General features: G+C 39.8%; 1 protein-coding gene across 1 annotated transcript in view; it reads right to left on the bottom strand.

Annotated features, from left to right (window-relative positions):
* LOC107188812 (phosphoinositide 3-kinase adapter protein 1) overlaps positions 1-14,660 on the bottom strand; it is a 52,140-nt gene extending 37,480 nt beyond the window's left edge. Inside the window, exons 1-5 of the mRNA XM_015577176.1 lie at positions 14,646-14,660; positions 9,701-9,737; positions 5,752-6,205; positions 4,931-5,128; positions 3,636-3,907 (exon numbers count right to left, since the gene is read on the bottom strand). Coding sequence (XP_015432662.1) covers positions 3,636-3,907; positions 4,931-5,128; positions 5,752-6,205; positions 9,701-9,737; positions 14,646-14,660 — 976 coding nt within the window. The remainder of the gene's footprint in view (positions 1-3,635; positions 3,908-4,930; positions 5,129-5,751; positions 6,206-9,700; positions 9,738-14,645) is intronic.
* Positions 14,661-14,937: the final 277 nt, after the last annotated feature.

The raw sequence follows: 14,937 nt of genomic DNA, 5'->3' as shown, positions 1-14,937 counted from the left end.
TATGATTCATGTCATTATTGCAGTAGATGGGGGATATATCGATGCAAAAATGATCTGTTAATTGTGAACATTTCCACGTAAAATAACCCACTTGTAGCGTTACCTGGGTTGATTAATTAACGAGGCAGATGGACACGTGAGACACGTGGACGACATAAGCACCAGGAGACGTATCACGTGGAATCGATTTATGTATCTATATGTATGTATTTCGGGCCGCTGCGGGGATCGACACGACGGATCACGTAACGCCGTAAATTTTACCTATCTGTCCGCCACGTTTCGGCCACAGCTTGGAGAGGAGCCACTCGATGCCCGTTAACTACAGAATACTAAAAGTACAGGGCTTCCGGGGACGACATTTCTGTGTCCGTAAGTGTCGTCTGCACACGTCCGTTTCATGGGTGGGTGGGGGTTCTATCTGCGAAACGATCAAAGATCACCGGATATCCTTCAGGGCCGCGATTTCCCAAATCGAATTTCAAGAAGTCCCCGATGATAAACGTGTGATATTCTTTTTTTACTTGCTTCGCTTCTATTCCAGCTTCACAGAATTCCTCCTTGATGTATGCATATTCCCATACCAAATAACTTATGTATGGACATTTTTTTTATATTTTTTGTTCCTTAGGAGGATATTCCTATCGTTTCCATTTAAAATTACCATAGCTGGATTCTGCTGGATTCTACATCCTTGGTTTGGTGGAAATTAATGTAGGAACATTTTTAAAATACCGTAAGGTCAGGTAACTTCGGCTGACTAGGGAGGTAGGTGTCCCCTAGATATAGGAAAATTTGTTATGTAGATAAAGATGTTCGAATAATGAATTGAAAGATAAAAAAGTATTATGCCATTTTTCATCGATTGAATGTGTATATTAATATTTTGTCCTGGATAAGGAAACTCTTGGCAAACAATTATTTAATCTCGTTAACTATTTAAAGCCCAGGGTACGATCATGAATAAAAATAAAATTCTGTCCAACTTTGGTGTTACCTTTCATTTTTGTTTGGTTTGTTTCAGTGGAAGTTAATTTCTTTCAATTCCTTCTGTTCAGTAGAAAAAACAACAAATTCTAAAAGAATGATTTTCTAGGTAACATGTCGGTTATAATTTATAATCATCAATTTATTCAATAATCTTCATTGTTTCTAATTATTCCTTCACTCTATACGATATAACTCGAACTTATGTTTCCATGTCGTTAATATAAAATATACTCCACCAATCAGAAACGATCACAAAAAATCACGAATCACTGAAAAATCACTGTGATTGGGTACGAGCGTGATCGAATCACTCGTGATTCACAAGTAGCAGTTCACGCCACCTCTACTTTGTATACGTACGTGATTCGAGGACGGGCTAAATACATACATGCGGGCGCGCGAACTCGAAATTGGGGCCCGTGGGAACTCTGGAGGGCGGTACGCGAGTTCGAGTGGCCACGGGATAATTAATCGTCGCGATTGACCCGACATGGAGGGAAAAGAATGGACGTGGATTCGGCGAATGTTGCTCCCCGTGAGAGAGATAGTCAGAGACTATTCAGACCGTGAATCGAGGCGGTACTGAAAGCACTGCTTTTAATCGGCCAATTAAGTCCCATCGCCCGTGGGCTTCGTTCGGTTCGAGAACAGTAACGACTGTGTATAGACCGATGAATCGGTGACGTGAAGCTATTACGGTGTGTTCTATTCTTTGTCATTGTGATTCGTTCGGTTCGACTCTTAAATTGTTCGTAGTCCATTGTGCGCCTCGTTTGTTCGGGGAGACGGCTGATCGATATTCCTTTCAGCATTTCTTTTTTCTTTTCTTTGTCAGATTTGTCTCTTATTGCTGTGTACTATTGATAGTTGGGAATTCAGTGCGATAAGAGATTTAATCAATATTTAGACGGTTTCTGTATTTTGTTTGGTATTCGATAGAAGCCTTTTGATACGGTAAACAATTAACCCTTTGTTTGCGAACCATTCGGAAGTTGAATGCTCGCTGTGTACCATGTTTTTTGTTAATAATTCAGAAATCGTTCCGTTGTTTGTGTAACTTTTGTAAAATGTAACTGTGGTTTAGGGAAAGGGTGCCAAATTTGAACCATAGGTTCGAACACTACTGTAACTTGTCATCTGAAAGCAATTTGGGCCTTATGGATGTCATTATGTGTTGCTTGTAGGTAATGAGTTAGTCAATGCAATCACCACTATAACACACATATGTTGTCAATCATGAGGCCCAAATTGTTTATAGATGACAAGTTACAGTAGTGGTCCAAATTCGGCAATTGTCCCCTAAAAGACGACTTGTACGATTGATGGGAAGCAACGACAGATTCAAAAATGTTCACCTCCAAATTTTTTGTTGCAACGAATGAAGATTGTTTAAAGGCGTTGTTCGCAATCAAAGGGTTAAAGATATTTCAATATAATTAAAGATCGATATTTGCATGAACATCTGCGATCTGTTGGTTGCTTCTATGCACTCGTAATGGTAATCTTCCTGTATCTCACTGACGGTGATAAAACGAAATTGCTCGGTGTAGGAAGCATGTAATGCTAGAATATTCTATGAAATTGAGAAATTGAAGGAAAGGATAATACACCCGTCTGGTCGTTTAATGCCAACAGGATAATACCGAAATCTGTTATTTAAGGGGGATTCTCCATTTCCTCTCTATCGTTCGACTCCCATATAACTGAAACACTCGATGGTTAGAGCATATTCACTCTGTGCGAGAGCTGGAGGGGTTAGAAGGAAAATAAGGGCCCTCTGTTCGACACTCTGTGTTGATTGTCGACTGTTAGCGAAACTTTTGTTTCGTGTATTGTAAATGGTATACATACATGTGGAACCTTTAATTATGTCTCCACTTTGAGCTGCTGTCATATGAAAAAACTATGTAATAATCTAAACTATCTAATTTTTTAATAATATCCAGTTTTCTTTAAGTTGAAGTAAAATATCATACATACCGGTAAGTAAGCTTCTTTGTTTTTTTTTTAAATGAAATTCTATGCTCTGTCGAAAAGAACTGAAATATTTATCTATTTGTCTGCAGCATCCTACGTGATTTTGAGTGAACAAAAAATCGAAAAGGTATTCTGAATCTTTATTCTACTACGATTTTACTGTAACCACAGTGAATTGGTGCATCTAATACTACAGATTAGAATTAGTGATTTCCAAAGTTCAGAATAAAATAAGCGATTTTATTTTGTTTCAGAGGTGAATTTTATACAAACGATTGTGTATTTTTTTTCATAACTTTCTAATACTTTCTATGTAACTATCTTGTCTCTTATTATAACATTTTATAAATAAAATTAATTCCGAATCATAGAAATTGCTGTTTCATTTTTTTCCTTATTTTGCATAAATATTTAAGACATGCATATCTCAAAACCTAGAGCGAATCAAGAAAAAATAATGGCATATTTAGGATCAGAACATTATGGTGATAAGAAAAACATACCATATTTTCAACTAAATACAGAAATGTTGCATATTACGTTGCATAAGCAACATTTTTATATTCAATTAAGAATATGGTACATTTTTCTTGTCACCATGCTTCACGGAGTTAAAATGGTCTCAGTCCACCAGTTATTGTCGATTCCAAATAATCATATTCACTTACCCCTGCTGGAAGAGCTACGGTGTCGCCTGCGTCTCGATCTGCTGCAGGATCTGTCCTTTCTGTCCTCGACACCGTCGACGGTGTCCACGGGTGTCGGTGGCGCCATTGTATCTGGTTCCATCAGAGTCGTCGAATTCTTGTGTTGCCTTCTAGCAGGATTGTCTCTTGCGGGCGGTCCTCGATCTTTGCCCAGAAAGGTGCCGATCGAATGTCTCCTTCGGCCTGCGGCTGCCGAACCTGCCACCGGTAGGGTCGACGAAAGGTTGTAGTACCTGAAAAGTCGATTTAATATTTAATAAATATTAACATCAATATCTGCGAGATACTTCAATTTATACTGTACAATTCTATGACTTTTAGGGAGGGTAGTGTCTCGAACCCCAAAACTCGAAAAATGTTAAATTCGAACTATTTCCTTTTTGTGAAAAATTCTCAAAAATCCATTTATTGTCCTAGAAATGTATAAGTTTAATACAATGGAAGTCCCTGTTAGTATACGTGAAAAAAACTGTGCATAAAAAAAAGAAAACGAACTATGGGTTGCGATACTAATGAACACGCCAAAGGGACCCTTACGTTACTCCTCTTATTTCCAAAGGATGACAATGGAGCACAGAACGAAGAATCAGTCTGATTAATTCGAAAGGGGCACGATGCAGCATCCTCAGTTACGATCGAGCATTCGAACAGAACAGGCCAATGTGAAAATTCATTCTATTCTAAACGTTATGCTTTTGCGTGACGACTCAAGACTTGGGAGTTCTAGGGTTCATATTTCATCCCCTTGACTATCCCATAGCGAAGTTAACTATACTGGATTGAGAGTGTGTAATTTTTTACGAATCGAGTATATTTTTTGTTATTATTACTGTTGACCATTGTGATAACGATGGTTGAATATTTCTTTGTTCGTTCAAAAAGTGTGATGAACGAATACGATTATTGTTTAAAAGTGTATAAAAGTGTGTAAAAATGTTAAAAGTGTGTAATAGTGTCAAATGTATAAAATGTGAATAAAAGTGTCAAATGTGTCAGGTGTGTTGATGGCGTTGAAGGTATTAAAGGTGTTAAAATTGTTCAAGATATTAAACATGTTATGTGCGTTAAAAGGTGTTATGAATGTTATAGGTGTTATAGGTGTTACAGGTATTATATGTGTTAAAAGTGTTAGAATTGTTAAAACGATTCAAATTTACAAGAAATTGAATGTAGTAATCATATGCTATTGTTCGTGGGTTAACGAAGTGCTATGGTACGCGAATGAAAATCGAGTCTGATTTATCTGGATCACTGACCTGGCGTCATCGACGCCGATGAAGACCTCGCTCGAGTCAGGATCGTCGTCATCATCGTCATCGTCATCGTCATGATGACGACTGTCCCCAGCCAGGCCACAGTACACCATATCATTTGAGAGCAACTCGCTGGCCGACTTCAGGACCGTTCTACTACGACCAGGTCGTCGTCTGTCATTCTCAGAGTGCGAATGCGACCTGTTGGACAAAGCGTACTTTGCATCACTGAATTAAACAAAGGCGCCTCCTTCCAAGCACTACTTCTCCTAAATAAAGAATACCATTCTGTTCATGACACAGGGCGTCTTAGATATACAGGGTGGACCACGAAACATGACCAGATTTTTCTACTCCAGAGTTTTAAGACGATTGTACCAAATTTGTTATCAACCCCTTTTTTCCAAAGTTTCCAAGGTCACCTTCAGTTTTTTTTTCAGATAAACCTATAATATCCTTACGTCCATCTTTTAACGTATAATTCTTTCTCTTATCTGTCTTCTATAGGTGTATCTACCAAAACTGAAGCTGACCTTGGAAACTCTGTGGAAAAAAGGGTTGACAAAAAATTTGTCACAATCATATCAAGGCTCTCGAAAAATCCTATTACATTACCCAAAGAATTTTTCGATCGAATAGCTAGCAGTGCAACAACCTAAACTGATCTCGTTCCATGATCCACCCTCTTTTTTTTTTCGAGGAGAAACCTTCAAAAGTCGTACCGTACCTGGTCCCCCCTGTATACTAATCAGGAATTAGGTTCTGATCAGTAACTGGGTAATAATAAAGAAGCTACCAACAGCAACAAGGTAGTTAAAACCAACCTGTGAGGCAGATAGGGCGAAGGTGGTGCGACATCGGATGGTCTAGGATCGCCCTTCAGGATCTGCTGGGTCCTCTCGTTCTCTGCGTTCGCGCTGACCGATCTGAACAGGTTCCGGAAGCTTCGTCTCTGGTTGGCCGGATTGTTACCTGGATGACCAGATCCGTTTCGCGCGAGCATCGGGGCCCGTTCCTCGGTTGGCGTCGACGGCGTCGATCCTCCTGACGCGCTGCTGCGATTGCTTTCTTGGTGCACCACGGTGGTGCTCGCAGTCGACGTCGAGACCACGCTCGCGGACGATGTGGTTCCCATCTTGCTGGGTCGACGTCTGAACAGGGCTGTCAACCCGGACGGACCCTTCGCGGGCGGCTGGAACGCGACGACCCCCGTTGTCGACGTCGGGGCGGTCGACGACGCTGCACCGCCGCTCGACAACGAGAAGTACGAGGGATTGTCTGTGAACATACGGACCCGGAGTCATAGAAACTCGAACGCCAGGAACACTCTGTGCTCTGTAGCCCTATGGTGTAGCTAGTAGGCTACACTAGGGTGGCTGGCTGTCCTCTAGCTTGCTCCCCGAGTAGTCATTTGTGTGTCTAAGTTTTAGACTAGGGGTGACAATTGGTCTTTGGACTTGGGGTAAGTCTTTGGGGGGAGACACTTTCGATTCTGCTGGGTGACTTCTGGGATCATTGAGGGAGATTCTGCATTTTGGATCAGAGTGTTGGGGGTCTTCGATGTTTCTGGGTATGGTATTTGAGGGGATTGTTCGTGGGGAATCAGGTCTGATTGTTTGAATCGATGTGTTTGCTGAGACTCTCTTTCTTAGAGATAAGAGTTTTTGAAGTATGTTGCAGTTTGTGTAGATTAAGTCCCAGTCTATCGAGGACTTTATGGTTTTTTAGATTTTAGTTTTCTGAGTCATCGAATCTGATACTTTAGCTTGAAACAGTCTTCGGTGAAGTTTCTTTTTTATTCTGGATGAATGGTGAAACGGGTATACCCATAATTAGTTCCTAGTGTAATCACACCTAATTGACTATTTCAAATGCTATTAATCTTCTATGGACTCTTTGGGAATGAGTCTCGGAATCTGGTCACAGAAAAGTTTCCCCCAACCTGTTCCTAGAGTCACAGGGGTCTAATGGTACACTTTAAACAGCTGCAAACAGTTTACGTTCCTTTTGTACGAAGAGTAGTTTCGTATCTTAGATACACTTTCGATAATCCGAGCGAATCTTATCCTCTATCGATCAATCCTTCCGTTTAGAGGATCTCGCGAAACACTTGCTGAACACCGGAAGCAGCCACTGGATGGACGAATCAAGAAACAAAATTCTTCTCGATGTATCACAACGTTCAATCACGGTTCGATCAACAAGAATTATCTAATGATCCTGATCGAAGAATCGATAAGTCAACGGGATCATATTTTCGGGAAATCAATCGTGTCTCTGATTCGAATCGCGACGATGATCACTGGACACGAAAAATAACCGTCGTGGTTGATCGAAGGAAAATGAAAAGAGACAAAAGGTTCGCGACTAGACGAATACGAGGTCCACCTGAGACTGTTCGTTCGGAGATCGACGATGTCTATAGGACGCCATGAACGATTCGAATGGTGCACGCTAGTGGGGGGATGGACCGGACGTTGTATTGTCCCCACCCCGTAAACCAGAAGCGAGGAACGGGGCAGACACAGTGCTCACGGCACCGGAAGTTCGCCAGCGTCGTTCACGAACCACACGTTATTACTCCTCGAAGATGATCCGACCTCGTGAGGAGAGGGGACGAGCTTACGAGCCAAGTTTCCTGTCAACGAGTTTCACCGAGGCTGTTTTCCGCTTGTGAAAATATTTTTGGTAACCGGTGACCTTCCGACTCGTCTACCGTGATTGTCAGCTGTCCCAACAGGGGACCTTCGGGGATGTCTTTGGGGATTGTAGCACTGTGACTGTGTAATGCTCTGAAATGGTCGGAAGTGCTCTAAAATGCTCTGAAATTCAGTGAAATTCAATGGAATTCAATGGAACTCTTTGTAATGGTCTGAAATACTCTCGAAATGTTTTGACATCGTCTGAAATACTCTTTAACCGTTTTCAGTGGTCCGAAATACTCTGAAATGATCTGAAATGGTTTGAAATATTCTGAAATATTTTCCAAATGTTCTAAAATATTCTGAAATTTTCTGAATTGCTCTAAAATGGTCGGAAATGCTCTAGAATGCTCTGAAATTCTCTGAAATACTCTGAAATACTCTAAAATGATCAGAAAATGTCTAAAATGCTCTGTAATTTTCCTAAATGTTCTACCATCTATCAAGTTCGGAATAATTACAATTAATTTGTCTCTCAAATGAACAATGGATCTATTGTTTGATTTTTAATCTATAAAAAATTACTTCACTGTTAAAATCGATCTACTATTTAATATTACTTTTTTTTAATTCTGTTTATTCTATTGATCGAGCTACTAAAAATGCTTTTTCTCGATTCCTATCATTCGGAGTTTCACTAACTGAAGCAAAATTGAGACTCGCCTCACACCATTCTTATAGTAATTCTATTAAAATTTCTGTCTACAAAGTACATACTACCATAAAGGTACGAAATCAGAATTCAAAAAATCAAAATCAATTAAATCAAAATGTCTCTGGAATGGAGAAATGCTTCGAGAAGCGGGTTGAGTGGATCAATCGTAGCGGATCGCTGGAAAATCAGTGAAATTTGCGTGATCGACAGCCGTTACGTGAGGTGAGTGTGAGAATCGAAACGAGAACGGTTCCCAAGTACGTTCGCCGCGTACGAATTCGTGTCTCGATCCATCGGTCGCCGATCGAAATCTCTTGACAGATTCCACCTGTTTTCCCCCATTCTTCGAACGTGTTCGAAAACTTAAGGAGCACTTTCGACATTCAACGCGGCGATCTTCTGAGACTTCGTCTATTTTCCCTGTTTCGAACACGAAGGTGGCGAGTTTCGAATTTCGTGCAGGAATCAGGAGTCAAAGAAGCCGCTGTCCCGTTTCTAGGGGATCATCTCTATTATAGGAAAGGAATAAAAAAGCTTTGCAAGAGCTACCGCCTGGGGCTTTACCCTTTGATCCATTTCTGTGGACAATTCGATTATTCGATCATTCAGGTTGATGTCTAAATGATACCGATCGGCGATTATCGGAAGAAGTTCAAAGAGGTTGAAGTTTCGACTTTCGAAGTTCGAAAAGATCGGACTAGAAATTATTAGAGGATGTTAAAGGGCTGAACGGGTGATATAAAAGTAACTGAATAGGACATTCGAATGTGATTCAATTTGTAGAAAACACAAAATCGAGGGACCAATAGTTGAATGAACAATCCAAAACAAGAAAAGAATACATACTTGAATAATTGATATTATCATGACTTTTTCCAGTAGAAAGAAAACTTGCGCTCGAGTAGTTATCAAAATAAAAAGAAAAGATTACATTACTGAGCGATTCATGGATATTTATAAAAAAAAACACGTTACGAAAATCACGGTTGAAATGTACCACAAAAGTATTCACCACATAAGGGATCAAAAGCTGTCGATCGAAGGTAAAACAAAGAGCTTCGGCGATACCGATGAAAGAATAAATTTAAAATTCACAAAACGGTCGTCGAGGACGTACGTTTTATTTCAATTCTTGATTGTTCGAAGAAGTCGATTTCGACGTGGACCGACAGAATTCAGCCACGGTTGAGAATATGTGTGTACACCTATTGGAAGTTCTCGCAGCAGGTTACGCCGTTGGCTCCTACGAAATGAAAAACGAGAAACGCGTCGCCAGGGAGGAATACGCGGTAGCGATACGTGGCCGCGGTGATTATGCGTGAAACGCGTGACACGGATGCAAAAGTGCCTCCCCTCTTCGCCCCTGGGAACGGACATGTAGGTGCGGATTGGTCCAAGAACAGGTAAAACGCTTACCGACTGCCATGGTGACCCGTTGCACGAGAAACCGCCGCTACTCCGACACTCTGAAACAAGGAAAACGTTCGTATCATTTGCTAGATCGAAAAATTGATACGGTTCTACGACGTCATTTGTTGCTATGCAATTTTACTTAATACCCCCGTTCAACGAACGTTTACTGGGCTCTACGATTATGGGAACAATCGTACAGTCGCACGAATGCTAGAAGTATATATCGTTGTTCATGAGTAGACTGCGGATTTTTATGCGAAATGAGATTTTATAAAGTAATTCGTGGGGATAAGAACGAAAGTTGGAATTTATTTTTTCCCTTAAGTATCTTATTAGGTTAAGAATGAAATAGAAATTTCGTTACATCTCGAGAAACTTTGGTCTTTTACTGTATTTTAGAAAGTTTGAAATCTGCTGTCTACTCGTGAGTATTAAAAGAAATAATGTTTCGTGAAAATTATATATCTTTGGCTACTTTAGTATAGTTTTCAATTCTCTACAAATTCAAGCCAGCTTAAACAGAAGGAATGTTTTCCCTCTTGAAATGTTCCCCCATACGATTGCCAATCCTTATTTAAAAATAACGTTCGGTCTCAAACCAAAACGTCCACTCAAAAAAAAAAAAAAAACATTTAAGGGATGAAATAGTAAAAAAAAAAGTACCAGAAGCGTTTCGTCAATTTTTCAGAAAGCATTCCAATCAATCAACCGTCCGGATCAATCAATCTCCCCGTTCTGTGTCGGTCAATTTCCACCGAAAATTTCCGCCATTCGAATTTCGTGCCCCTCTCCCACGCCTCCGTGCCGACAGGGAGTAAAAAGGAAACGAGAAAAATGGTGAAATAAAATTCGTCGAAAGGGAAAGGACGAGCGAGGGGGAGGAATAGATTTTTCATTTCGATTCGAGCCGTGTCGTGTCTCGATCGGGACCCCCATGACGCTTTCAGTGATCGTCCGTTTCATTCATCGCTGAAAATACACGCTCGAATTCTTAAAGACGCGTGTCGCGCGACCAGCCCACGGATAGGCTTATGGTGGTGGGACGGGGGTGGTAAAGGGGGATGGGGAATCGGGCACGAACAGTCTCATTCACGTTTTATCCCCCGCGATATTGGCTCCAAACTCCCGTTCATCTTCAGCCCGTCCCTGGTCTTCATTCTTGAACGTTTTCCTCGCCATGTTTCTCTCGTTTCGACGCGAAATCGGACACTTTTTGGAGCACCATTTCGGGTTTTATTCGGAAGGAATTCGATTTTTCCCCGAAAAATAAATTTTAAGGTGGCTTCTGCGTTTGGGAGATACAATATCGTATCTAGCTGGGGCTCCATGTGGCGTTTTAAACTTTTTATTAATTTTACCAATGTAATTTGAATGATAAATACTTTGAAATACTTCAAAATAATTTACAAATAGGTGGAAAAGGCAAGAAAGCTTTTCCTTACTGTAAAAGGAATTTTATTTTCTTTTTAATTTTTAAGAAAAAATTGGAAAGTTCGTCGAACAAACCTAAGGAAAACAAGCGATCTCAATTTTTAGTTTTATTTGATCGTTAACGTATCTTTTTTCCGTAAAAAAATCTATAACCACCTACTTTCTTATGAAAATATAATTTTTTGTAGCTAAATAAGAAGTGATTAGCTTCTCAGTATCAATTACAGTTCCATAAGGCTCATCTTAAAAAGAAATTTTTATAACGTTCCACTTTCGATAATAATTTTTTCGTAGGCCTTGCGATTTTTTTGATAATAATCAAATTCGAACCTTTTAAGAATATTCTGTTAAATTGTCAACTACATTTATGATTATTAACAATTTGCAGAAGTCACCTTGTGTCATCAATGGTTCCCATTGATCGACGTTCGGATAATAAAGGCCCTATCGTATTTTCGTGCAGTTCAGAGAAGTCGTAGCTTTATGTATTCGTTCCATCGAAATTTCTCGCTCGAGTTCCGCTATAGTGCGGGGCCACACGAGGTTCTGGTTTGTTGCAGCAACCCGGAGTTGCTACTATTTTCGTGCGGCTCCCGACAAGGACGGAGCGAGAGCTACGAGCGTGCCAAGAGCGCAAGGGAACGGAGGGCAAGAGGTGGAGGAAGAAAGAGAGAGAGGGACAGAGCCTCTCGGGTTATCGTTCCCATGAAAGCTCAAGCACTTTGATTTACTCCCCTGTCCAAATGGATCAGCTGATGGGACGAATCACCGCGGAACGATGCACAAACTTCTAGCGTTCGTTGCAGCGTTACCATTATACAGGGTGTACCCAGGTGCAGAATTGTGCAATACCTTATTCGAACAATTCGCAGTAAAATATATTATTTGAAGGGTTAATGAGATTGCATTATTATTTGCAGAGTATCCACTCATTCGAGAAGAAATATTATTTTATTGGAAAATCCATATTTTTCTTGAAAATTTGAATTTTTTCATGTTCTACATGTTTTTCATTAGCTCTAGTGAATTCAGAATTGAATAACAAACCCTTTTTTTTAAGAAATAATTGAATGAAATATTTTTTACAAAATATTATCTAAATAGTCGGCTGAGTTAAAATGTGTAACCAAATATTCTTTTACTGTTAAGAGAAAATTGAGGTATGAAAGAGTATGATGAAATACAAATGACGAAGTATTGTATTTGCACTCGTTGTACCAAATTCTTTATCTAGAAAATGAATTTACTCATTTCTGGTCATTATCATCATTATAATTTCTTTCACTACTATTGACATCAAATTATGTCCCCCTCGATACCATTCAACTTTTCTTTCAAACACTTTCCGGTAACATAAATAATTTCCGAAACATTCATGGAGATCGATTTAAATGGGACACCCTGTATGCTTATTCACCAATTAAAATCACGAATTTCTATAAGTTTTTCGCGATCTATTCGTAATTATTAAAAAATTCTAAAAACTCTACGACCGGTCCTAGAGTTAAGAAAATGGCGGCTTTGCAGTTACGATCCTTGCGAAATGGACTCTTGAAGCAATCGAAACGCACCGCAGCGCTATTTCTGCTTCAAGGTGAGGAAGAAGTTCACCAGTGCCGGGTCAACCTGAACCGTATTTAACTATCATTCGCGGGCGCGCGCGACTCACCTGCCCCGCGATGGAAAGAAAAAAAAGGGGCGGTGGGAGGGACGAACGCATCCGGGCCGGTGCACGTGGCCCTTCTCGAGGGGGGGCCTTCGAAACGCATTAATGTCGACGCGTGCACGGTTTGTTCCTTTTAAATGTGACTCGCTAATTAACATGGGATACGTAAATTAAACCGATCCACGAAGTCGGCGGACCGTGGTCCCCCGTCGACCTCGCTCCTTCACCCTTTTTTTTTTTTTCGTGCGCTTGCGCGCGCCACTTCGTTACGATAAATCGTTCCTTTCTTCGTGGAGTATTTCTTTCTTTTCGCGTGAGCTGTGATTTTACTGTTTTTTTTTCTATGTCTCGTTGTTTGGAACGTCTGACAACAATTAAATTAGTAGGGAATAATTTAACTGAAACAATATTTGAATATACATTTATGTTCTATAGTTAAATTAGTAGGAAATAATTTAACTAAACCCTCAGAGGTATAAAATACAAATATTTATAGTTATGGTAGTCATTATACTACAATATGTGTGAAAGTAAAAACCATTCTCATGTAAACTTAATGTATGAATGGAAAACAAACATCTTTTTAAATATACAGTGACTAGCTTTTTGCCCATGACTTCGCTCGCGTAGATTTCGGGACCTGGCAAATCATTATTAAAAAAAATTTTTAAATTGAATTGTAAAGATGAAAATGTATATATTATTATATTTATCCCCGTATATTCGGACACCTTTTCGCCCCCACCCCCGAGATGGAATCTAAAAAAATCCTGGAGTTACTTTTCAGGCATTTGTAGAAGTAGCATTTTGAAGCAAAAATCAGTGGGATATCACATTTGGATTAACAGATATTAAGAAATCCATAGAAACACATTTTATCCCTCTTTCACCCCTTGTAGATAGAGATTCAAAAGCATCCTGAATATACTTTTCAGGCATTTGTGAAACTAGCATTGTGAAGCAATATCACATCTGCACTAATAAATCGTAAAAATTCCCAGAAAATAAATTATACCACTTTTTTTTAGCATATCTTAAAATCGCTTATTCACGACAATTGTAGTTAAGGGGTTAACCGACTCTGTTAATATTAAAATATTTAATGTTTACATCCTACGCACACCTGTAATTTCTAGGAACACCCTTCGATTCCCGCTGAAAATTCGTTGTCAGGCGATCTCGAATCGCGCCGGTACACATCGGTTACCTTTTCGTCCGTCGTACGCGACACGCATTTCCAAGCGCATTGTTTGCCGCTTACGCAACAGATCGGCGCTTATGGCACCGACGACGTCGCGGACCAACGGACTTCTGCACATGCACGTTCAATCAGTCCCAGGCTTGGGAGCCTCTTACGTGTATCAAGGTCCATCGATCCAATTTATTACGACCTGCTCCAACCGAAAATCCAATTCCACCGTTTCATTTCGATTTCTTTTGTCGCCGATCGCCTCTGCGATGAGAATACGTTCGGATTCGTCCCAAGCGTACACTTTTTTTTATATATATACGAAAAAGGAAAAATAAAATTTTAATCGAAAACATCTCCTCCAGGTTGCATCGAGAAAAATAGGGCATAGGATGCTGGAAAATCTTTACAAATATGAAGTAGTTATAGGTCCTTGATTCTGAATGAAGGGAATAAAGATTTCATTGAGAAAAAGTGGATTACTTTATTGGTATGTTTAATTTATCATCGAATGTCAGTGATGTTTTTTTTAATATAGTATTCACTATAGATGTGAATTTAATAGAAATTCCTAATTTTGTTCTTCTTTTCAAGAATTACTTTATAAAATTTTATTTTGCATTAAAATCCGCAGTCTAGTAATTATATTGATGAAAATTAACCTGCAGGTAGCCCATTTCGAATTGACCTTGCACGCTCTTGAAAAGGCTTAAGCGTCTCGAATTATAGCTTCGGCTACCGAAACAGGGACAGTTTTACGATTTAATATTATTACGATGACACAATATCGTGCTCGTCGACTTTAATCGCAGATCGCGAGTCGATCACAGAAAATATTTGGTTCCCGAACAATCAAAGGACAATTTATCGTTCATAATGTGATCTCTACGATTTTATTGTTACAGTTGCTGGTTAATATGGCTTGCAGTTGATCGAAAGAGAAAGAAAGGGAGC

Source organism: Dufourea novaeangliae, unplaced genomic scaffold (genome assembly GCF_001272555.1).
Source record: "Dufourea novaeangliae isolate 0120121106 unplaced genomic scaffold, ASM127255v1 scaffold141, whole genome shotgun sequence".
Classification (NCBI taxonomy): Eukaryota; Metazoa; Arthropoda; class Insecta; order Hymenoptera; family Halictidae; genus Dufourea; species Dufourea novaeangliae.
This window is presented reverse-complemented; position numbering and strand designations above follow the sequence as displayed.